Raw genomic sequence first — 26,555 nt, forward strand, 5'->3', positions numbered from 1 at the left:
GAGAGAGAAAGAAAGGAAAAGAGAGGGAGAAGGAGAGGGAGGGATATATATATATATATATATATATATATATATATATATATATATATATATATGTGTGTGTGTGTGTGTGTGTGTGTGTGTGTGTGTGTGTGTGTATGTATACGTATACGTATACGTACACGTATACACACACACACACACACACACACACACACACACATGTATGTCTTATCCTTTCTCTTAAATTAACCCATTGCTTCAACTCTTAACTAATGCTTCCTGACAGAAGAGGGGAGAAAGAATGTATTTTTGTGGGGAGGGGTAAATAACAAGATGGAATTTCCAAAAGGATTGAGATCAGCATTTTTTCCCTCAGCTTTTAAAAGAGGCCAGAAAAAAAATGCAAATTTTCTGAGTCCCCCTTATCCATCAAGAATGAGCACAGCTTAATTGTGGCATTTAAAGGATGGGGTAAAGTTTGTGTAGCTATAATCTATACAGACACGGGAAAGACACCAACGGAAATAAAATAGAAAAATACATGATTTGCTGTCCATTGGTTACACTTAAAAAGAAAAGGCTAGATAATTTGGAAAACGTTTTTTAAACGGATATATTAATTCAATCTGTAATGCAATACAGAAGATTTTACAACAGATTCTCTCTAGGAGGAGCTGGAGATTAAGCAATATCTCCAAGCCTGCCGTTTGTTTCCTTTATTAGTTATCAAAATGAAGAAGCAGATATATCCTTCTTATAATCAGAGTTTGCTTCTGGTGCGTCACGTTCTCCGAGAAGTTGGAGTTTGGCTGGATAGCAACTTCAAGTCATGCATCACAAGCTTGTAAAGGTTTACAAAGGATTCTGCCCAGGTCTCTTTCTGATGTGCTTGGGACTGAGCTGTCCTGTATGCTGTGTAGACCATCGTCAATACCGTCCTTTCAAAATCTTCTTTCTTTAACATGCCTGGGTAACCTGCCAGTCTGGAGCTTAATCTGCGTATTTCTGTAATACTTTTTGGGATAACATCATTACACAGGGTGTCAAACGTTATCGCCTTCCTGGTTGAAGCGAGTTCCTCGTCTCTGACAGTGATTTTTAGGTCATCATCAATTTCCAGCTCACCTAAAAGAAACTGGGATGAAAGCACAGGAAAAAATAGTTTTAAACTGGTTCTGGTTAAGTACTTACAAATCAATTCATGCTAAATGCTAAAATGATGTCTGGATTAATGCAGACCAAGGGTCCTCAACTCTACACAAATAGGCACTCATTTACCTTTCCATGAAGTTTCAGATTGTTCACCAATACCCAAACATTTATTGTATGAAAATAATTGAATAAATACTACTTTAATTGATAGGAGTACAAATAATAACAACAGCAACCCCCTTGGATAGTCCCATTGACTCTTGGCAGTTAGTGGAACCATTTTGAAAAACCCTTGGAAAATCATCCGATGCAGTGCTTTCTCCAATGAAGAAAATATAAGTACATAGAAAACTATATTTCATAGACCATCTATTAGATGCCCGTAGAGTTGGAGTCTACCTATTTAGAATGCTGCTTTCTGTTGAATCAGTTCTATCTATACTAATTACTCTAGCAATGGATTCTTTGTTTTTGCCTGACTTTCCAGACTGAGAATTTCACTTTTTAAATGGAAGGGTCTCAACTTCTTAGGTAACTATGTGGCACTCCCTAAAACTTATAGAAGCAGAATTAAATATTGGGGAAGCTGGGACTTTCTCTTCCTGTTCCAAGTGACTTTCAGATTCATCTATTCCAGCAGATTTTCCTGAACCTCTGATCACCTTTTAGATATCATTGTTCCATTTACTCTTCACTAATGTATGCTATGGTATTTTGTTAAAATCATTTCTGTATTGTTCAAAATGCATTCTATTAAGAATAGTTTATTATTCTGTATATTACATGTGCATTGCAGGTATGATCTAAACAATGAAATGAATAAGTAAAATAAAATATAAGCAACAAATAAAATTGTGTTACTTTCTTGCTTTGCTTACCATACCTAGAATGCAGAATGAAGATATTTTTAATAATTATAATAGAATATGGCTCATTGATTTTTTTATAAGCCACCTTGATAATATAACTGAAGGCTAAAGCATATATCTAATGTATTGATTTTTTTTAATACAACACTGGAATCAGAATAAAGAGGGGCATGGAGATTTTGCTTCAGACAAGTCCAAAACTATCATATCTCTGAAACTGTTTTAGAATAACATCAGAAACCTGCACAATGACTTCAGAAGGTTGCCGCATCTGTGATTTTCCTCGTGATTTTTGGCTGCCATGAAGTTGTGTCATCTTCTTGATCCATTGCTAGAGTTCCTTCCCTAAAAGGCTGAATTTTGAACTGTACTTTGGCTCATACTAAACCTCAAATAGAAGATCCACATCTTCCTGAGACTTCTGAAGCACTGGGTTGAGAAGAACTGCTGAGGACCTCTTCACACGGAGAGCAGATGGGAAAAACATAGCTGAGGAAGAAAGGAGAGAGAATAGGTAAGAAGCTGTTAATGGATAGAGTTAATTAATTAACCTAGATGAAATGTTAATATATATATTGCTAGTCCATCTATGATATGCCATACCCTACATAAATAAACAAACAAACAAATAAATACCCTACATAAGGAAGGCTGAGTACCAAAGAATTGAGGCCTTTGAACTATGGTGCTGGAGAAGACTCCTGTGAGTCCCTTGGACTGCAAGGTGATCAAACCGGTCAATCCTAGAGGAGATCAACCCTGACTGCTCTTTAGAAGGCCAGGTCCTGAAGAGGAAACTCAAATACTTTGGCCACCTAATGAGAAGGAAGAACTCCCTGGAGAAGAGCCTAATGCTGGGAACGATTGAGGGCCAAAAAAGAAGGGATGACAGAGAAGAAGGTGGCTGGCTGGAGTCACTGAAGCAGTAGACGTGAGCTTAAGTGGACTCTGGGGGATGGTAGAGGACCGGAAGGCCTGGGGGAATGTGGTCCATAGGGTCGCGATGGGTCGGACATGACTTCGTGACTAACAACAACAACAAACAAACAAACAAACAAACAAATAAAGGATGCAGTTTAGTAAAAACTTTCTTCCTTCCCTATTTTGCCTGGTAGAAGCTCTGTGCTTTTCAAAACATAACATGGGGAGAGGGAAGAGGCTATTTTGACCCTGTATTTATTTTCTTGTGTTTAAAATCCAGCACTTAGGTTCTGCTTAGCCTTAGTTCCAAGATACAGCCTGCCTATCTCTTAAAATTATTTTTCCAGTTTCCTGCAGGGTAACGTAGATTTGCAACCCAGTCTTCAGAGACACACCCCCTTTCCTATATATCTTCCAACACCTCTTTCATCTTTGCCTATGTTCCTGCTGGTCTGTGACAACTTTCTACATTGCAAATCAACACAGGAGACACACTGAAATCACCAAGTGCTAATTGCTTGACAATTAAAACTTCAATCACCCAGCAGTTACAGTGTTTACTTATTAAACAATTGTTGGCAGTAACCCAGACGGCAGTGATCAGATTAATAATTTTTCAAGCACCGTTTCATGCAACTCTATGGCTGAGCCTAGCAACCATTTGGGCATTCCCTTTTGTAGACATCGGACAAAATCTGCACTTGGAATTTATGTGTTAGTCTTTACCATTTGACGTACAGTAATTCTTCACTGCCTTGAAAGGGAATGTTGTGGTGAGAACTTTTCCTTGTGCTGACCACAGAACATACACTCCCCTAGCATTTTAACTAGAAGAGTATGCAAAGTTGGAAGTGTCCAGTTGGAATTCTTCCTTAAGTATGATAAGTGCTTGGAAATTCAAAAGTCTGCATGCTCTTTTGTAACCTTCAACGAATCTAGTAAACACAATGTCTTAATAGAAATGTGGGAAAATTCCAACTCTTGCCTGGCTGGCTGGCTGGCTGCTTCTGCTCACTTGGTTTAAACTGGATGGTTCTACTGACACTTACAGAGAGTAGTTTCTCCCTTCTAACTTGCCTTCAAGCCAAATCATCTTTCTTGTATTAAAGTCAGCATTGTTCCAGTATATGTCCCAAGTTAACACCTGCAAGGCTAAAGGGGATGGTTTAGATTAAGAAAATAATGTCAGAAAAAGAGTTGATGTCCCCTTTCTCTTCAGTAGGACTACTTGTACTACTTCTGCTGTTACTTTGAACTAAAGCCAAGCCAAGCCAGTATCACAGTTTTGTTTGTCTAAAGTTGGCTTTTAAATAATAACCTTTGGTTTTAGGTCTCAGTTCTAAAACTCCATCAACTTCATGAAGTACATACCCTGTTTCCCTGAAAACAAGACCTCCCTGGATAATAAGCCCAATTGGGCTTTTGAGCCCATGCACTAAAATAAGCCCTCGCCCAAAAATAAATATTGCAACACAGCAGCAGCCATGAGGTGACCACGCTCATCGCCCCCTGCACCTCAAAAATAATAAGATCTCCACCGAAAATAAGACCATTACTTATTTCAGGGGGTCAAAAGAAAATAAGACCCTGTCTTATTTTTGAGGAAACACAGTAGACTGAAAGGGAAAAATATGGGATGGGGTGTATACCCCAGGCTAAGCCAAAACAGACAATTCACATTACAGTGTTACATTTTGTGTGAACCTAGCTTTGACTCTTCGTTTTCAGCCTAACCTGCTAAATCATGCATATTAAATTATGCTTCCATTTTTTAAAAAAGTTTTGGTTTAGCATGTGCTATGTAAACCCACCAACCCACGATTTATGTTGTTGTTTTTGTATATTGAGCTCAAGCGGCTTATTCAAGAACTCTCAAAGCTTGGCTAGATGCATTGTACAAATATAGCTGTTGTCTCCTTGAGCTACTTCCAGCACTTTAGGCCCCACTGAGTCTCCAATAATTTACTCATACTTCTTTATATTTCAGTGTTATTCAAAACCAGTCTTTGAAAGATTTTACAATACAATACAATACAATACAATAGTAGAGTTGGAAGGGACCTTGGAGGTCTTCTAGTCCAACCCCCTGCCTAGGCAGGAAACCCTATACCGTTTCAGACAGATGGCTATCCAACATCTTCTTAAAGACTTCCAGTGTTGGGGCATTCACAACTTCTGGAGGCAGCTTCTGTTCCACTGATTAATTGTTCTAACTGTCAGGAAATTTCTCCTCAGTTCTAAGTTGCTTCTCTCCTTGATTAGTTTCCACCCATTGCTTCTTGTTCTACCCTCAGGTGCTTTGGAGAATAGTTTGACTCCCTCTTCTTTGTGGCAACCTCTGAGATATTGGAACAATGCTATCATGTCTCCCCTAGTCCTTCTTTCTCTTAAGCTAAACATACCCAGTTCCTGCAACCGTTCTTAATATGTTTTAGTCTCCAGTCCCCTAATCATCTTTGTTGCTCTTCTCTGCACTCTTTCTAGAGTCTCCACATCTTTTCTACATCATGGTGACCAAAACAGAATGCAGTATTCCAAGTGTGGCCTTACCAAGGCATTATAAAGTGGTATTAACACTTCACATGATTTTGATTCTATCCCTCTGTTGATGCAGCCTAGAACTGTGTTGGCTTTTTTGGCAGCTGCTGCACACTGCTGGCTCATATTTAAATGGTTGTCCACTAGGACTCCAAGATCCCTCACACAGTTACTGCCATTGAGCCAGGTACCACCTATACTGTACCTGTGCATTCCATTTTTGTTGCCTAAATGTAGAACCTTACTCTTTTCACCATTGAATTTCATTTTATTAGATAGTGCCCAATGTTCAAGTTTGTCAAGATCCTTCTGTATCTTAAGCCTATCTTCTGGAGTGTTGGCTATTCCTGCCAGCTTGGTATCATCTGCAAATTTGATGAGTTCCCCATTTATTCCCTCATCCAAATCATTGATGAAGATGTTGAAGAGTACTGGGCCTAAAACAGAGCCTTGGGGTACTCCACTGCATACTTCCCTCCATGTAGATGCAGTTCCATTGAGGATTACATGTTGAGTGCGGTTGGTCAGCCAGTTACGAATCCATCTGGTGGTGATGCTGTCTAACCCACATTCTTCTACTTTATCTAGTAGTAGGTTATGGTCTACCTTATCAAAAGCCTTACTGAAGTCCAAGTAAACTATATCAACGGCATTCCTCTGGTCCACTAATTTTGTCACATTATCAAAGAATGCAATAAGATTAGTCTGGCATGATCTGTTTTTGACAAATCCATGTTGGCTTTTGGCTATTACTTTGTTTGCTTCTAGGTGTTCGCAAATTCGTTGCTTGATTATTTTTTCCAGAATCTTTCCTGGTATTGAGGTTAGGCTGATAGGTCTGTAGTTTCCTGGATCTAATTTTTTCCCTTTTTTGAAGATGGGAACCACATCAGCTCTTTTCCAGTCCTCTGGTAGTTCCCCGGTGTTCCAGGATTTTGCTCATCTATTCTAAGTCATGCAGGACTCTAATATGGCTATCTCTGCCCTGAATTTTGTTCCCAGTGCAAAAGCTTTTTTGGTTGACTTTGCGGCTTGCTTTTTGCTCAACATCTTACTTTTCAATGTATTAAGGCAAAAAACCCAAAAGCCAAAAATAAAACCAAACCCTGAAATGGAAAGAAATGTGTAACCAATACTCAACCAAGTATTTATAAATCCATGCACAAAATTTTCTTCTGATGTGGCTCTCTCCTACACTGCGACATGAAATGTTATTCTATATCAAAGAAGGATATGTGGCTGTATTAATGGCATCTGCTATCTTCTTTTTTCTTCCTCTGGAAAACTTTATATGAAATAATTATTTAATCTCAATGTGTGCTAATTCATTTTAATGATGCATTTGATTTCTATTTTGTACAGTCATTATGACTGCTTGGAAAGAGAAGATTCCAGATCTATTATAAGGCTGGATTTCATATAGAGTGAGTTCCTAAATTTAAACTTGCATTCCTTCCTCTTCAGATCAATGGAGGTTTCTGAGGAGCCATAGAATAGAATAGAGTAGGAAGGGACCTTGGAGGTCTTCTAGTCCAACCCCCGGCTTAGGCAGGAAATTATTCACCACTTCGGACAAATGGTTATCCAACATCTTCTTAAAGACTTCCAGTGTTGGGGCATTCACAACTTCTGGAGGCAAACTGTTCCACTGATTAATTGTTCTAACTGTCAGGAAATTTCTCCTTAGTTCTAAGTTGCTTCTCTCCTTGATTAGTTTCCACTATTGCTTCTTGTCCTACCTTCAGGTGCTTTAGAGACTAGTTTGGCTCCTTCTTTATGGCAGCCCCTGAGATATTGGGACACTGCTATCATGTCTCCCCTAGTCCTTCTTTTCATTAAACTAGACATACCCAGTTCCTGCAGCCGTTCTTCATATGTTTTAGCCTCCAGTCCCCTAATCATTTTTATTGCTCTTCTCCGCACTCTTTTCTAGAGTCTCAACATCTTTTTTACATCATGGCGACCAAAACTGAATGCAGTATTCCAAGTGTGGCCTTACCAAGGCGTTATAAACTGGTATTAACACTTCATGTGATCTTGATTCTATCCCTCTGCTAACGCAGCCTAGAACTGTGTTGGCTTTCTTGGCAGCTGCTGCACACTGCTGGCTCATATTTAAATGGTTGTCCACTAGGACTCCAAGATCCCTCTCACAGTTGCTACTACTGAGCAAGGTATCACCTATACTGTACCTGTGCATTTTGTTTTTCTTGCCTAAATATAGAACTTTATTTTTTTCACCATTGAATTTCATTTTGTTTGTTCAAAATGCTCAGACCATTTTGAATGGTGGCTTTTCCAGACTCTCAGGCAGAATTCATTAAGGCTCCAGACCCCTTCATATAAATCTTTTTTAAAAAATTTTTTTAAAAGACAGAGGCAGAATTTCAGTCCTTCTAAAGATAAAGCGTGTGCTCTGGCAAATGAATGATAATGCTACTCCTTGATGTTTTATCCTGTACTCCTGCAATATGCTAATTATTTTGTAATTTTTGTTAGTGCTTTGAAGAAATAATGCCTTGCTTTTCCCCCATTTGGTATAAAGCCTAATCTTCGCACGTTCTAAGGCAATCTTGCATTTACTGTAAGTCTAGCCAAAAGGTGGAGAAACTTACAGGATTGAGCAGGAATTTGTCATTTAAGAAATTTAAAACAATTAATTATTTTTAATAATTTAAACAATACAGTCAAAAGACGAACAGAGGTAGATGCAAGCAATCCCATTTTTTTCCCATTGCTTGCCATTCTGTTGGTTAAAAAGGGATTCACTTTCTCAACTTTTTTTTGTCAAAGAAAAATAATTCAGTGGTCGAATATGTAATTGAATGAATGATTGAATTCATCAAGCCAAACACCAAAAATGAATCAGAACAGAAAACTGAAATTGATTGCCCCTATTCTGTAAAGCATGCTCTAATACTATTTATGTATTTATTGAGAAAATGTCTACAGCCTCCTTCTTGCCCACAGAAACTCTCAGCAGCTTACAAGCAATTGCCATAGTGACAGTAATTTTAGCAGGGTTTTCATTGAACCAGACTCTAACCAAAGGTGGCATTCAGCCAGTTCTTTCAAGTTCGGGGGGAACCGGTAGCGGCAGCTGCGGGAGGCTCTGCCCACCCGCCCCAACGTAATGCGTGGACACTGTGCATGTGCAAACAAGGCACAGATGTGAGCACGCTCACATCTGCAAACTGGTAGGGAAGGGAACCTCACCTCTGACTCTAACCCTAACCTAACTTCATTTCAGTTGCAGTCGAAATAGGGTTATTATCATTTATTTCTTATTATTAAATAGATAACCTTAACCTAATTCTTAAGAAAAAAATAACAGAACAAAAAAAAAAGGGAAAGGGGGGAAAGGAGCAGATGGAAAAAGAAACAACCACGAAGGGGAAAGAAAGAGATGAATGAAGCATAACTGTCTTTCCTTGCACTCCATCTTTTCTTTTTTGAAGTATTTGCAATATTATAGTGAGTTATTTCATTACAGAGTTTTCAGCCCACATTGATGGATAGAAGTGGCTCAGATCCTTCGTTAACTAAAGGAAGTAAATATTTTAAAATGATAATACAATACAATACAATACAATACAATAGCAGAGTTGGAAGGGACCTTGGAGGTCTTCTAGTCCAACCCCCTGCCTAGGCAGGAAACCCTATACCGTTTCAGACAAATGGCTATCCAACATCTTCTTAAAGACTTTCAGTGTTGGGGCATTCACAACTTCTGGAGGCAAGCTGTTCCACTGATTAATTGTTCTAACTGTCAGGAAATTTCCCCTCAGTTCTAAGTTGCTTCTCTCCTTGATTAGTTTCCACCCATTGCTTCTTGTTCTACCCTCAGGTGCCTTGGAAAATAGTTTGACTCCCTCTTCTTTGTGGCAACCCCTGAGATATTGGAACAGTGCTATCATGTCTCCCCTAGTCCTTCTTTCTCTTAAGCTAGACATACCCAGTTCCTGCAACCGTTCTTCATATGTTTTAGTCTCCAGTCCCCTAATCATCTTTGTTGTGATTTTTGTCAAATGATTTTGACACAGTGATTTTGGACACTGTGCTTGCTTTATTTCCCTGATAGCATTAGGATCTATGAGCCAAGGAGATCTGGTTAGACTATAAGCAAATGATCATTTCTTGACTAAAAGCCATATTTAACTTTTGTGAACATCTGAGAGACAATGTGTGAATGAGAAGAACCCCAAAAATGTATTTTGAGAACTTTTTGCTTGTTTTAACGTGTCTATGCTTGTCTTAAGGGTGTTATCTCTCTTTTTATGTGTTTTATACTTTTAAAAAAGTAAACAATTGTATCCTTAGGCTTCAGAGAGGGTTCTGGGGCCCCCAGGAGAGAAGCCTGAGGGCTGCAATTGGAGGTGGTGATGCCTGTAATGGAAAGACTAATAATGATGAAAAGTTTTGAGGTAATAAGACAGGCAAAGCTCTTGATGGTTGGTTTTTTATAGTAGTCAGTTTATAATATAAACTGTGCATATGTAGACTAGGTGGAGCTCTATTCATATTTATACTGGAAAATTGCCAGGAAACACAGAAATAGAGCCTATATTTTTAGTGCAGTGCTGTGCTGTGTGTGTCTTTGTTTCCTTCAGACTTCAGGTTGCATATCCCAAAAGATTCCAGATCAAAAAGAGGAGCTTGTTAAAAGTCTTATAAATGGGAAACGATATCCAATAATAATAATAATAATAATAATAATAATAATAATAATAATAATAATGTGGAAAAAGTTATCGAAAATGAGAAGGTGAAGATCTTGTGGGACTTTCGAATATAAACAGATTGTTATTTGTAGCACAACACGCCAGATATCACGGTTGTAGAGGGCCGAAGTGTACAGTTTATTGATATCACTGTTCCTGGAGATGCCAGAGTCGAAAAAAAAGAACTAGAAAAAATAATGAAATATCGCTACCTGGCCATCGAAACTACATGACTATGGATGAAGCATGTAACAATGATACCCACTGTCATCGGGGCACTTGGCACCATGTCCAAGAATTTTACAAGATACATCCACAAATTGCAGCTTCCTGCAATAATACCAGCAGAACTGCAAAAAAATTGTGCTACTCGGAACATCTTATATTAAAAGAAGGTACTTGGTTGATACCTAGGACGCCAGCAAACCGTATCAACCATTGGCACCAGTCAATGGTATTTTTGATGCATTTTTGAATGTTCAGTTGGCTGAGTTTCATGTTTAATGAATAAAGTAATAATAATAATAATAATAATAATAATAATAATAATAATAATAATAATGCTGCAAAAATTCAAGAGGAACAAAGGACCAACTGCTGATTGACAAGCTAATTCTAAAGAATTCAAAGAAAAGACGAGCCAACCTGTTCATGGCTTGGATAGACTATAAGAAAGTGTTTGATTCAGTTCACCACAGCTGGATCAAGAAATGCCTGAAAATCTTTGGCATCACCATCAACATACAAAAATTCATGGAAACTTCAATGAAGCTCTGGAAAACGAAACTTATGACTAATGGAGAAGAACTGGGTGAAGTTGAAATTAAATGAGGCATTTTCCAGGGTGATTCCCTTTCACCCCTACTTTTTATACTCTCAATGCTACCACTGACAACCATTTTGAAGAAGGTGAACTGTGGATACGAATTTGCAAAGAAAGGACTGAAAATTTCACACTTGGTGTACATGGATGATTTGAAGCTGTTTGGTAAAACAAAAGCTGATAAAGGCAGTAAAACCAGAAGAAGGCTACAAGTACTTGGGGATTTTAGAGGCCTCTGACTTAATGCATAATATTTATTTTATTTATTTATTTATTATTCGTATTTATAGACCGCCCCCTCTCCCGAAAGGGACTCGGGGCGGTGTACAGTCACTAAAATGCGTTATAAAATACATACATAAAACAGTTAAATAATTAAATACGTAGGTGGAGGAGGTTGCAAGACTGTATATAGAATAATAAATATAGTATATTAAAAGCTCTAATAACCCAGGAGTTAAAATATTACCCAAAATTACCCATTAAAATATATCCACCGGGAGGTAAAAACTAAGAATGTGCCAGGCCAGCTAATCGAAACAGGTGAGTCAAGGAATTAACCTCAGCCAATTATATTCGACGAATTTGCAAGATATTAAAGTCCAAACTGAGTGGAGGAAACATTATAAAAGCCATAAATACCTGGGCTATACCTGTGATTTGATACTCTGCAGGGATAATTGACTGGACCCAAATGGAGTTGGACAATTTGGACAGAAAAACAAGGAAGCTTATGACAATGAATCATGCTTTGCACCCTAAAAGTGATGTTGACCAATTATATCTACCAAGAGCAGAAGGTGGTTGAGGACTCCTACAAGTAAAGCAGACTGTGGAAGAAGAAAGACACAGCTTGAATGATTACATCCAGAAAAGCAAAGAACCAATGATTAAGGAAGTAAATAAAGGAGGCCTTTTGAAGACAACGAGAAGTGAGCTGAAAATTGGAAAAGCAAGGCTATGCATGGCCAATATTTGAAAAGTATTGAAGGCAAAGTTGACCAAAAACTAACTTGGAACAGGTTAAGATCAGGAGTACTGAAAAAAGAAACAGAAGGCTTTATTTTGGCAGCTCAAGAACAAACCTTAGCCACAAACTGCACAAAGGCAAAAATTCAACATGTTACCACCAACAGCAAATGTCGCCTCTGTAATGAGAAAGATGAGACAGTTGACCACTTGATCAGTGGGTGCAGCAAAATTTCACAAACTGACTACCTACAACGCCATGATCGTGTTGCTAAGATTATTCACTGGAAATTGTGCCAAAAGTTTGGATTTGAGTACAGCAAAAACCACTGGGACCATCAGGTTGAGAAGGTTTTAGAGAATGAGAAAGTCAAGATCTTGTGGGACTTCAGAATCCAGACTGACAGGTACTTGGCCTACAACACTCCTGACATAACAATAATTGAAAAGAAAAAAGTACGGTTCATTGACATTGCAATACCTGGTGATGCACGAATTGAAGATAAACAGCAGGAAAAAATCACAAAATACCGAGACTTGCAAATTGAAGCTGAGTGACTGTGGAAAAAGAAATTATGTGTTGTCCCAATTGTAATTGGAGCCCTTGGAGCAATACCTAAAGGGCTACCTCGCTATTTGGAAATTCTAAATTTACCTGACTTGAACATTCTGACTCTACAAAAAACCACCCTACTTGGAAAAATGTATATTCTCCGACGTTACCTTAACAGTTTGTAGGTCTTTGGTTAGGATTCGAGCTGTTGAGCTACCAACCAGCTCCAAAGGCTGTGAATCTCACCAGATGATGATGATGATGATGATGATGATGATGATGATGATGATGATGATGATGATGATCATCATCATCATCATCATCATCATCATCATCATCATCATCATCATCATCATATTGTGACTACTATTTTGAGACAACCCAGGAGCAAAATACAACACACAGAGGTTTTGTCTTTTAAACAGTGGTTTATCTACAAGACATATATATATATATATATATACATACATACATACATACATACATACATACATACATACATACATACACACACACACATACTAGGCAAAACCAGGCAATCACTCATCTTAAACTATAACACCGAAGCACACACGGAGAACTACAATGGAGATAGAACAGGAGGAGAGAGATACACCCTCACATGGCCTCCCTTATATAGACAGCTTCTTAAAGAGGCAGTAGCCCTGCTGACTCATTCTCATTTCATTATCTCGATTTACAGCCTTACAGCAGCTGGTCAGCTATTAAATCATTACCTTTAACATTTTGTTCCACCCAATCTCCTCTTCTGCTTTGAGTTTTCAGAAGGAGAATTGTTGGCAGGCAAAAAGTTTAGTCTGATTCAAGTAGAATCAACCCTATTTCTCCCCATATAAAGAGAGATGAATTAAACAAAGTGAAGAAGCACATAGTATCAGTGTTGTAAGTAAGCTGCTAAATAATATTTATGAGAATTCAGCATCCTCATAGTTTTATAGTGTCTAATATTAAACATGTATCTCAATAATAGCACTTTCCTGAAGCTCGTCCCAAAAGTGCTTTTTCAGGAGGCAACTGGACATTTTTGTTTTTTTCTTTAAAGATGTTTCACTTCTCATCCAAAAAGCTTCTTCAGCTCTGACAGGATAGTGGGGAATGAAAGGATTTATACTCCTTGCAGACATTTGCATCCTTTTAGAGGGTCCTTGAAGTACTTGGAGGCTTATCTGTGTCCTCAGGGTCACCTGAGTAGTGCTTCTGGTTCCTGTAGTCTGTATCCCCCCCCACCGGAAATCCATTCCTACTCCCACACCATTCAAAGGGTGTTAATCCCAAATTCTTTAGCTAAAGGTCTGTAGAGATTCTCAGTCATCCAGCTCCTTGGATGAGAAATGAAACGTCTTCAAAGAAAAAAAAAATAGAATGTCCAGTTGCCTCCTGAAAAAGCACCTTTGCGACAACTATAACCTGGATGACTGAGAATCTCTACAGACTTTTCCTGAAGCTCAAATTTGGCTAGCTGTTGTGGTTCGAATTCATTTTTTTTATTCCTGTCTTGGACAAGCAACTGCATCTGTAATTGTACACATCAGGTCTCTGTTCTGAGGGTCTTCTGGGAGTTGAGGTCCTTGAGCTTGGGAGTTGCCAAGGTTGAGCACTCCTTCATATAGATGTAGGTTGATGAGCATCTGTAAAATATGGTTAATCTCCTGCTTGGCTAGGGGAAGAGGGTCTGCAATTTTTTCATAATAAAATTTGAAAGCTGGGGGGGGGAGAACAGGTCAAAGAAGGTATGATAAAGTGGGCTAAGAATTTTGGCTGCAATACCCAAATGGATCAATGGAAAAATATGTGGTTAAATGGGCTGAAATTTACATTATGAGCATAAAAGTAAGATTTATCAAATTTATCAAATATGATACCAGAAGAATTATCTAGAATTTATGAAGGCCATTCAAATACGGGTAACCCCCAATTTATGATTATAATAGAACCTGCCCATCATAGTTGTGATGGTTGTTAAATAAGTTGGTCACATGATTGACAAGACTTTATTACTTTTTTGCAGAAGTCTGGTTATAAGACAAGGACATAAGACTGGTCATAAAATGATGAGTGAAAGGACTCCTGCCTTGGGCAGAGGTTGGACTAGAAGACTTCTAATGTCTCTTCCAACCCTAGGATTCCATGATTCCATGATTTCAGACATATTGAAAAGAAGGCTTAGAAAAGCCAATAGTGTGACTCAATAGCCAACACTCTTCTGTAAGGATATGATATATCATATTTTTCAGTGTATGCAGCTGTTAATCACAATGAATTTCCATTAATATAAATTATTAAAAGTTCTCAACATTTCCCAGTGATTTCAGTGAGATCTTAGTAGAAATAAAAATAAGATAAATACAATTGGAGTAAGTGTATTAGTTTTATTTAGACATCCTTGAAATTGTTGTTTGACGCCAAAGCTTACATAAAACTTGCCATGTTTTGTCATTCTTCATTCCCAAGTGTTTTTTTTCCCCTGCATCTGAATGCTGAGTGCAAAGCACCCAAGTTGTCATTCCAATGCAGTGATTGCTACTATAAAACTTGGAAGTAAAATTTACTTCCCAGTCTTGTTGATACAGTGTTCTCTTTTCCCCTTTTCCAAAGAACTTTATCTGTAATCAATTCTGAAAAGCTACTTGGAAAATGTTGGTGAAGGAAGTTCTGATAATACCCCAGGAGAATAAAAGAAACCCAACTTCCTATTACTGAAACGGACCATTACCTCAGAAATCCCATGAACAAAAAGTAAGAATAGTATTAACCCCAATTTATCATATTGTGCTAAACAGCAAGATTTTAGTGATATTAATTGCCCATCAAGATTAAAGCTCCCTGCAGTCATGATGATTAGTAACTATGGATAATATTAAAAAACCCCTCATATTTGTTTAATATAATTCTTACATTATTTAAAACTGGTTACTATCAAAATAGCATCAGAAAATCCAGTTCATTGTGGACTTTACTGCTTTCTGAATTGTTTAGCAATCCATTTCATATGATGACCCTAAACCAGGGGGGTCAAATTTGTGGCCTGCGGGCCGGATACGTCATGTGCTGGCCACACCCATGCCTGGTTTAGCAAAGGGGAAAAAAGTCACGATACATCACGTGATGATGCCATGATGATGCAAGTTTGACACCCCTGCCCTAAACTATAGTATCTTGAGAGATTAAACTTGCTGCTCTTTTCTCTATTGCATAGCAAAATCCATGCATTGCTCATAAGGTGCCATGAGGACAGGTGAAAAGGTAAGTTAATATTTAGATGGCCTAAGAAAGATAATGGAATAAGGTCCTGAGGCTTATATCTGGAGAATGACACTCAAGAGTTCAGAGAGATCCTATTTGATAGGGAATATAAGGAATCAAAAACGCCTAAGATATCCCTTGACAAGAAGTCGACTCTGATAGATATGGCTGAATGAACAGCAATAGTTCAAACCAGGATGCGTTTATGAAACTCTAGTACCTTTGTTTAATCTCCTACTTGATCCAATATTATTGCCTCAGTTATCACACCCAGAATTGTATTATTTTACTTTTCTTTCAGAGTAATAGTAAAAATCCCTTGAAGCAAATGTGAAACAGTATTTTTTTGTTCAATTATAATGTATACCCAGAAAATATTTAGCCATTCCACACCATTTCTTGTTATATCGTTGCTGTGAAATGTAAAAAAGATGTTGAGACTCTAGAACGGGGGTGTCGAACTCATGGCCTCATGGCGGCATCATGTGACATGTCACAATTTTTTTCCAATTTGCTAAACTGGGCATGGGCATGGCCAGCAGGGTTTGACAGCCCTGCTCTAGAAGGTATGCAGAGAAGAGCAGCAAAGATGGTTAGGGGACTGGAGGCTAAAACATATAAAGAACAGTTGCTGGAATTGGGTATGTCTAGTTTAATGAAAAGGAGTAGGGGGCACTGACAGCAGTGTTCCAATATCTAAGAGGCTGCCACTAAGTGAGGTCAACCTATTTTCTAAAGCACCAGAAGGATAGACAAGAAGCAATGAATGGAAACTGGTGGAGGCAGTGTAGTGTGTAATATGTATATACCATGATATAAGATCATACATCAGAGTAATATACACACTGCACAGAATATGACATACATATGGAAATGTTTGGCTAGTTTCCACCCCCGCCCCCAACTATTTGTATAAGGATTATTCTTTATATTATTCATGTTGTCTTGTATGGACTGCACCAGTAGAGGCTAAACCAATTTCGTTGTATACATGATAATAATAATAATAATAATAATAATAATAATAATAATAATAATAATAATAATAATAATAATAATAATAATAATAATAATAATAATAATAATAATAATAAAAATATTTATTTCTTAGCCGCACCCTCTCCCGAAGGACTCGGGGCGGCGTACAACAAAACATAGGAAATAAATATATCGACATACATATAACAAAACATATACCAAGACATATATACGACATATGATGTACAATGACAATAAAGGCTTTAAATTGAAACCAAGGAGAGAAGCAATCTAGAACTAAGGACAGATTTCCTGACAGTTAGAACAATTAATCAGTGAAACACCTTGCCTCCAGAGGTTGTGAATGCTCCAACACTGGAAGTTTTAAATAAGAGATTGGACAACCATTTGTCTGAAGTGGTGTAGGGTTTCCTGCCTGAGCAGGGGGTTGGACTAGAAGACCTTCAAGGTCCCTTCCAACTCTTTCATTCTGTTAGTTATTTTCTGCTGCCAACACCTGCATGAAAGAAAGCTAAATTAACACATTAAGAATGTGCATGTGTGTGTGAGAGAGTGAGTTGTAGAATATTTTGGATTCACTTTGTATATTCAATCTTCAGATTTAACGATTGGCTGATTTGCTGCATTCAAATGATCTGTATTTTTTTTCTTTACAAAAAATGTCTCTGTCACTTGTCATTGGACAAAGAATGATTTATGCTGATCATTACTGACATCTGTCCTTAATTTAAATTATTGATTCACCCAATTTACTTTAAAAATGCTGTTACAAGTGCTGCATCTGATATTTAGCACTGAAAAAGTGTGGTTTCCTATAATATACCACAGGCTAAAAGAAGAGAGGCCAATTAAGATGACCAGCTGGAAGATTTTAAGAAGACTTAAAACTTGAAGGAGTTTCGTATGTTTAGCCTTACAGAAGGAAAAGTCGGAGAGAAACATCACAGTAATTTCCAAGGCAGATACTAAAGTAGTTGTTCAACTGCCCTCATAATCATGTTCCTACAGTCTGAGGAATTGAACCAGTTCAGGGAATAATATAATTGAATTGCTATTCTCACAGGGACTGACTGACTTCACATGTGCCATGGTTGGTATAAAAATGGGTTTGTGATGACCTGGAGCATAGCACAAAGGCAACACAGCCAGAGAACCAGCATGAGTCCCTTTATTAACACAAACTGTGCCCCCAACGTCCTTTTTCACTCTCCGGCCTGGAGAAAAGCTTTTTCAGAAACCTGCAAATACTCCAGTCCAAATGCTGTAAGCAGAATGACTGCAATCAATCACTCCAGCAAGGCAAGATAGGGAGTCCCAGGAGCGAAGGGTAATTCCAGCAGGACAGTAATGCAGGCCACAACTCTACACTAGGTGAACTCAGTGTTTGTTCCTGACAAACACCCCTCCCAACTGCCTCTCCTTTAAACTCCATCCCCAGGTGTGCCTTGTGAAGGGAATTGGGGGCCTTTCCATCCTAGTAAGCCATGCAACCCCCGTTGCTCTCTTCTGTGTTCTTCCCTGCGCTCCCTAGGATGAGGAGGGGGTGGGTCTTGATCTTCATCTGAACCCCCCTATCCCTTGTCCTACCTCTCCCCTGCTCTGCTCAGCCTCCCCAGTTTCCTCCACAGCCAATGGAGCCACTCTTCTGCTCTCTGTCAGGTGTTTGTCTTCCATCTCAGAGTCAAACTCCGATGGGGGCATGACAGGAGAAACAAATCTCAACTGGCTGGTTTCATAAGTAACGCTAGGCAACCGTCATTAAACTTGTCTTGCTGGGTGGGAAATTCTGGTTACTGAAGTTAGGTGATGTGAACATTGCTCACATTGGATGAAGTTATACTAAATCAGAAGCCCTGGCTTGTTTCATACATTGCATGTAGCTAAACATGAACAAAAAGCTCATATTCAAGCGATATGATATATGATGCCTTGGGCCAGATGTCTCATAAATCCCCTTTAATTCTGAAATTCTCTGAGTAGCTTGTCTTCAGAGTTTCAAGCCAAGCAAAAGGGGCTTATAAAAAAAAGATGAACAAATATAGGTTTTACCGTATGCCAACATTCCCTTGAAAATGCTGTGGATTTAGGATGAGTCATTCTGCTAAAAAAATGTTTTCCGTCTTCATTGTAGGAAGTTTTGCAACAGCAAATGCAGAGCCAAGGTAACAGGAAGAGGTGAGATTATGCCAGGACCTTATGCAAAACTGGGAGGGTTGGTTCAACCAAAGGAACCTCAAACTCATCAACATCCCCAATGTATGAAGTAGATTTTCCTATTAATAATCAGCAAGGACTACCCTTTTCAATACCATATATTTAACATTATAAGACAGATGGTTTGATTTTATCGTGCAGCTGAATCTCTCTAGAATTTTTTTTAAAAAATAAATGCCTAATTTAATTTCTCCATGGGAGATCATGAACATGGAAATATTGTGATTCTCAAAGAGTGCAGAGAAGAGCAACAAAGATGACTAGGGGACTGGAGGCTAAAACATATGAAGAACGGTTGCAGGAACTGGGTCTGCCTAGTTTAATGAAAAGAAGGACTAGGGGAGACATGATAGCAGTGTTCCAATATCTCAAGGGTTGCCACAAAGAAGAGGGAGTCAAGCTATTCTCCAAGGCACCTGAGGGTAGAACAAGAAGCAATGGGTGGAAACTAATCAAGGAGAGAAGCAACTGAGAACTAAGGAGAAATTTCCTGACAGTTAGAACAATTAATCAGTGGAACAGCTTGCCTCCAGAAGTTGTGAATGCTCCAACACAGGAAGTCTTTAAGAAAATGTTGGTTAGCCATTTGTCTGACGTGGTGTAGGGTTTCCTCTCTAAGCAGGGGGTTGGACTAGAAGACCTCCAAGGTCCCTTCCAACTCTGCTATTGTATTAACCAAGGACCTAAATGACTCTTCTAGTGAAGAGGAAAATGTACATTTCCCACAAGTTCCAGTTTTTGCAATCTAAGAAAGAAACTGCATCAAATGTTACCTAATTTGGTGTATTATTTTATTAGGTCTGTATTTTTATGCCACTGACAAAATTCACAAATTCACACCTCCTCAACTAATGAGCAGATGAAAATGCAATTATCTTTCAGGTTGTGAACTTGTGATTTGTAATGCAGTACTATATTTAAAAAATTGCAGAGTGGTGAAAGTTATTGCCTAATGGCTGTACATTAGAGGAAAACACATACAAAAGCATAACCAGTAAAAGTTGTTGAAAAACTATTAGTTTTACAGCCCTCATACAGTTGAGTCAGTAGTCAAGCAGGTCACCAGTTTATATCTATCTATCTATCTATCTATCTATCTATCTATCTATCTATCTATCTATCTATCTATCTATCTATCATCTATCTATCTATCATCTATCTATCTATCTACAAGACAACCGAATATTACTCATTGCAATCAAGGCAGAGCAGGAAGGTTCTGGGAAATTCTTTTTTATATACAATAGCAGAGTTGGAAAGGACCTTGGAGGTCTTCTAGTCCAACCCCCTGCCTAGGCAGGAAACCCTATAACGTTTCAGACAAATGGCTATCCAACATCTTCTTAAAGACTTCCAGTGTTGGGGCATTCGCAACTTCTGGAGGCAATTCTGTTCCACTGATCTAGATAGATAGATGGATGGATGGATGGATGGATGGATGGATGGATGGATGGATGGATGGATAGATAGATAATAGATAGATAGATAGAGGTAGAGGTAGGTAGGTAGGTAGTTAGCTACACACACACACACAAACAAACACACACACACACACAATAAAAGTTGATAACACATATACTTTGCTATAAGTTTATAGAATTATAGGGTTGGAAGGGATTTTGGAGACATGATCTGATCATCGCCCAATGGACCAGTGCTACTGGAATTTCAGTATAAGAAATATGATTGTCAATAGATAAGGGAATGCCACTATGTGGTTTTGTGTTGGAATTGTTTGTTATAAATTTTGGAATGTTTGTTATAAAGGGACGTTAAAACAACTATAGTCACATGAAGGATGAGGTATGATGATATATATATATATATATATATATATATATATATATATATATATATATGTGTGTGTGTGTGTGTGTGTGTGTGTGTGTGTGTGTGTGTGTGTGTGTGTATGTTGTGGCCCAGCCGGTGCCGGTGCCGCTGCCACCAGACTCCGACAGCGAGGTGTCCTCTGAGTCGGCTCAAGAGGAGGTGGGGGACCCTGGACAGGGTTCCGACGCTGAGCAGGGCGCAGAGAGGTTGGTTGGCCACCAGGGGGCGCCTGAGGCATGGAGCAGTGGTGAAAGCCAAAGGAAGGGGGCTCCTGATGTCATGCCTTGGAGCAGTGGGGAGGAGTCACAGGACAGTGAGTCAGACAGCAGTGAGCTATTAGATGCTCGTTACCGACATGCTACCCGGCGTAAGGAGCAATTGAGCAATTACCGGAGGTAATGGCTCTCAGCTGCTGATCATTAGACTCCTCTCCAGACTATAAAGGGACTGCTTGTGGACACACCCTTTGCAGGAATCAACTGATCATTGGAGTTGGAGAAGCTCAGATCTGTGTCGTACTTTGGCAGGCTGGATTGCTGCCAAGGTGGAACCTGTATGTCAATAAACATCTTTGAAGAGACTTTGTGTCGGAGTGTCTTGGTATACAAGAGGAGGGGGTCAGAACAGATTGATTCCTGCCCCAAACAAAACTCCATTAAGTTGCAATGGAGCACCTACAAGCTGAGACGGCCCAGTTGGCTCAACTGATTGCTTTGCTGGCTGGTCAGGTCTCTCAGCTCCAGGGGCTTGCAAACCCCCTCCAGCCAAGGAGGAAATGTCCAGTGGCTACACCAGACAAGTTTGATGGCAAACAAGCAATGTTTGCAGCATTCCTGGGCCAATGCCAGCTGTTTATCAGCTTGAGAGCGGAGGACTTTCCCACTGACCGGACGAAGGTGGGATTTATCATCAGCTTGCTCTCAGGCACAGCAGCGAGGTGGGCCACTCCATTGCTCTCCCAACCAAGCCCCCTGCTGGACGATTTCCAGGGTTTTTGTAACCATCTCCGGCTGATGTTTGAAGATCCCATTAAGGGGGAAACAGCCACCAGACTCCTGAAAGAGTTGCACCAAGGGCGTGGTTCTTTGCAGGATTATGTCAGCGAATTCCGGCTGCTTAGTCAGGACTCTGCTTGGAATGAGCCAGCCCTTATGGACACTTTCCAGGACGGCCTATCAGATGGCCTGCAGGACGAGCTTGTGAGGGTGGACAGGCCTCCAACGTTCGACGCGTTGGTTCATTTGTGCCTCCGGATAGACGCCCGGCTGCAGAGGCGGAGGCCTCGCCGCGTGTCCCAGGAGACCAGTAGGGTGCCGGTCCCTCACGAGACTGCAGTTGCACGGGAGGAGCCCATGGAGTTAGGTGCCACCAAACCCCGCTTGTTGCGCACGGAGATGGACAGACGGCGTGCCGGGGGGTTGTGTTTCTACTGTGGGGATTTTGGACACTTGGCTTTGGTTTGCCCCAAAAAGGGTAGGGGGGCTGTGAGGACTGCGGCCTCCCCTCAGCAACGTGTCGGGAAACGGGCGGGGCCCAATCTGAGGGAGACTTCGGGTCGGGCACAGGCCGGAACAGAGGCGGAGGGGCCTCCACGACATCTGATTCTTGCAGCGCACATTCTCTTGTCGGGTAGTCCGCAGGGAATTCCAGCCCATGCCTTGGTCGATTCCGGGGCTACCACGAATTTTATGGATGCAGCGTTTGTCACGAAATATCATGTCCCTCTGTGCCCGGTAGACCCTCCGATGCGAGTGGAGACCATTGACGGCCGGGTGCTTCTGTCTGGGCCCATCAAGAACGCCACGCAGCCTTTTTGCCTGATCCTCGGGGAGCATGAGGAGGCCATTCAATTTTACGTGGCTTCGGGTCTGCATTTCCCTGTGGTGTTGGGCTTGGCTTGGCTGCGGGCGCACGATCCCCAGATCCACTGGTCGCAGAACCGCATTTCGTTCCCGTCCTTGCAATGCGTGGACCATACCCGTCATGTTTGCGCGGCTCAGGTGCCCAGTTCGGCCGAGGTGACAGTGCCGCCGGATTTAGCGGAGTTCGCGGACGTGTTTAGCGAGCAGGAGGCGGATCAACTGCCACCGCACCGGCCTTACGACTGTCCCATTGACCTGGTACCTGATGCGAAACTCCCAACGGGCTGCCTATACTCCATGTCTGAACCGGAGTTGGCCGCATTGCGGGACTTCCTGGACAAGAACCTGGCCCGGGGTTTTATCCGGCCTTCGTCTTCGCCCTTGTCTGCCCCGGTTTTGTTCGTCAAAAAGAAGACCGGGGATCTAAGACTTTGTTGCGATTACCGGCGCTTGAACGCCATCACGATCCGTAATCGCTACCCGTTGCCTCTGATTCCCGAGTTGTTGGAGCGGCTCCGGGAGGCCGTAGTGTTTACAAAACTGGACTTACGTGGAGCTTACAATCTGGTTCGAGTCAGGGCGGGGGACGAATGGAAGACAGCTTTTGGCACCCGATACGGACATTTTGAGTATACGGTCATGCCGTTCGGGTTGACCAATGCCCCAGCTGTCTTCCAACATTTTATGAACGATATCTTTCGGGACCTTTTGTATCAGTTTGTCGTCATCTACCTGAACGACATCTTGATCTACTCTACGTCTCGGAAGGATCATCAACAGCACTTGCGTCAGGTCTTGCAGCGCCTTCGAAAGCATCGCTTGTTTGCCAAGCTGGAGAAGTGTCAGTTCTGGCAGACCACCATCGAGTTCCTGGGGCACCGTATATCCCCTGAAGGAATTGCGATGGAGCCAGGCAAGGTGGAGGCATTACGAAGTTGGCAATCTCCTCGATGGATGAAAGACGTTCAGAGACTCCTCGGGTTTGCCAACTACTACCGGTCCTTCATCCCTGGCTTTGCTTTCTTGACCGTGCCCCTCACTCGGCTCCTGCAAAAGAAAGTGCCGTTTCACTGGGGGTCCACGGAGCAACAAGCGTTCGTGGCCTTGAAGCGCGCTTTTACAAAGGAGCCGATCTTGAAACACCCTGATCCCCATCGCCCCTTTGTAGTCAAGGCGGATGCGTCCGACATCGCGGTGGGGGCGGTGTTATTGTAGGCTCACGCCCCTGATGGCACCCTTTTCCCTTGCGCCTATTACTCTCGGAAACTCAATCCTTCCGAGCGCAATTATACCATCTGGGAGAAGGAGTTGCTGGCTATCAAGGCGGCGTTCGAAGCCTGGCGACATCACCTGGAGGGGGCCAGGCATCAGGTCGAAGTCCGGACAGACCATCGGAATCTGGAGTTTTTGACAACAGCGCGGAAGCTCAATCAGCGCCAGATCCGGTGGTCTCTGTTTTTTGCCCGGTTCCACTTCAAGGTCACGTATATCCCGAGTGCCTTGAACCAGAGGGCGGATGCCCTATCTAGAAAGCCGGAGTACTCAGACCCTGCTGACTCACTGCCCCCCCGGACGGTCCTACCCATTGAGTCCTTTGCTGCAATCCAGGAACCCGTGGATTTACGGTCGTTGATACGGAATGCGCAGCGAAACGACGAGTGGGTGGAACAACGGCGGGCAGAGGTAGGGCCGACATCCCCGTGGACCTTTGACGAGGACCTTTTGAGGTATCGGGATCGGCTCTACGTGCCTGCAGGACCGCTCCGTGGATTGATTGTCTCCCAGTGTCATGACACTCCGGCAGCGGGACACTTTGGCCTGTTCAAAACTTTGCACCTGGTTTCCCGTACATTTTGGTGGCCTCGCCTGCGACACGACGTGCAGATGTACGTCACATCATGTGTGCAGTGTCGATAGGCCAAATCAGCGACGGGAGCTCCTCCAGGCTTGCTACAGCCATTGCCGACCCCGGACAGACCCTGGGAAGCCGTGTCCATGGACTTCTTGACGGAACTGCCTCCGTCGTCCGGTTTCACTACGGTCCTAGTGGTGGTGGACATGCTCACCAAGATGGCGCATTTCATCCCCTGCCGGAGATTGCCGACAGCCCGCGCCACCGCCCGCATGTTCATCCAGCACGTGTTCCGGCTGCACAGCCTACCTGACCGGGTCGTCTCCGATCGTGGTACACAATTCACGGCCCAGTTCTGGAAAGAGCTGATGGCCGCTCTTGACGTTCAAGTTTGTCTGTCCTCGGCGCACCATCCCGAAACCGATGGAGGGACGGAGAAGGTGATTGGGATTCTGGAACAATATCTGCGCTGCTTCGTGAACCAGCAGCAGAACAATTGGGCGGAGTACCTCGCCGTGGCGGAGTTTGCGTTCAACAACTTGCAGCACTCCTCCACACGGACGACGCCTTTCATGGCGAACGTCGGGTACCACCCTCGTTTTTTCCCTCTCACCCCCGTGGACTCTCCGGTCCCCGCAGCGCAGGATTTCTTCTCTGAGCTTCAGGCGGTTCACCAGATGGTGCGCCGCTACTTGAATCAGGCGAAGGAGGATTACAAGCGGGTGGCGGACAGGTCTCGCCGTGCGGTGCCGGAATTGGCCGTGGGTGATCACGTGTGGTTGTCCACGCGGCATCTTCCGTCCCACCGGCCTACGAGGAAGTTGGACCACCGGTATCTGGGGCCGTTCCCTGTGGAGGCCGTTATCAATCCGGTGGCCTATCCCCTGACCCTCCCGCGCTCGATGCGAGTACACCCGGTGTTCCATCACTCGCTCCTGATCCCTGAGCGGTCGGATTGTCCTCTCCGATGTCCCTCTTCGCCCCTGCCGTCGTCGCCTGAGGTGCACGCACGGCCATTGCACAGAGTGACCCGGATCCGTGACTCGAGATGGCTCAAGGGTCGGTTCCAGTGTTTGGTCGACTGGGCGGACGAGGACTCGGACGGTGGGACCTGGACCGATGCGACGGCTGTGCATGCTCCAGCTTTGGTGCGGGCCTATCATGGACGTTTTCCCTCCCGACCGCATCCCGAGCGTCAGGCCCGGGGGAAGGGCCCTGCGGTGAGGGATAGTGTTGTGGCCCAGCCGGTGCCGGTGCCGCTGCCACCAGACTCCGACAGCGAGGTGTCCTCTGAGTCGGCTCAAGAGGAGGTGGGGGACCCTGGACAGGGTTCCGACACTGAGCAGGGCGCAGAGAGGTTGGTTGGCCACCAGGGGGCGCCTGAGGCATGGAGCAGTGGTGAAAGCCAAAGGAAGGGGGCTCCTGATGTCATGCCTTGGAGCAGTGGGGAGGAGTCACAGGACAGTGAGTCAGACAGCAGTGAGCTATTAGATGCTCGTTACCGACATGCTACCCGGCGTAAGGAGCAATTGAGCCATTACCGGAGGTAATGGCTCTCAGCTGCTGATCATTAGACTCCTCTCCAGACTATAAAGGGACTGCTTGTGGACACACCCTTTGCAGGAATCAACTGATCATTGGAGTTGGAGAAGCTCAGATCTGTGTCGTACTTTGGCAGGCTGGATTGCTGCTAAAGGTTTTACCTGGATTACTGTCAATCTGTTCCCTGGACCTTGGCTGCTAAAGTGATTATCTGGAGCTTGGTAGCTGGATTGCTGCCAAGGGGTGTCGCTGTAGCTGGATTGCTGCCCAGAGTGCTATCTTGACCTTGGCAGGCTGGATTGCTGCCAAGGTGGAACCTGTATGTCAATAAACATCTTTGAAGAGACTTTGTGTCGGAGTGTCTTGGTATACAAGAGGAGGGGGTCAGAACACACACACACACACACACACACACACACACACACATATATATATATGTATGTATGTATATGTATATATATATA

General features: G+C 42.2%; 1 protein-coding gene across 1 annotated transcript in view; it reads right to left on the minus strand.

Moving 5' to 3' along the window:
* Positions 1 to 225: 225 nt before the first annotated feature.
* FAM180A (family with sequence similarity 180 member A) overlaps positions 226 to 26,555 on the minus strand; it is a 32,429-nt gene continuing 6,099 nt past the window's right edge. Inside the window, exons 2-3 of the mRNA XM_081956794.1 lie at positions 2,392 to 2,492; positions 226 to 1,117 (exon numbers count right to left, since the gene is read on the minus strand). Coding sequence (XP_081812920.1) covers positions 764 to 1,117; positions 2,392 to 2,492 — 455 coding nt within the window. The 3' untranslated portion in view covers positions 226 to 763. The remainder of the gene's footprint in view (positions 1,118 to 2,391; positions 2,493 to 26,555) is intronic.

Source organism: Natrix helvetica, assembly GCF_964273705.1.
Source record: "Natrix helvetica genome assembly, chromosome: 6".
Lineage (NCBI taxonomy): Eukaryota > Metazoa > Chordata > Lepidosauria > Squamata > Natricidae > Natrix > Natrix helvetica.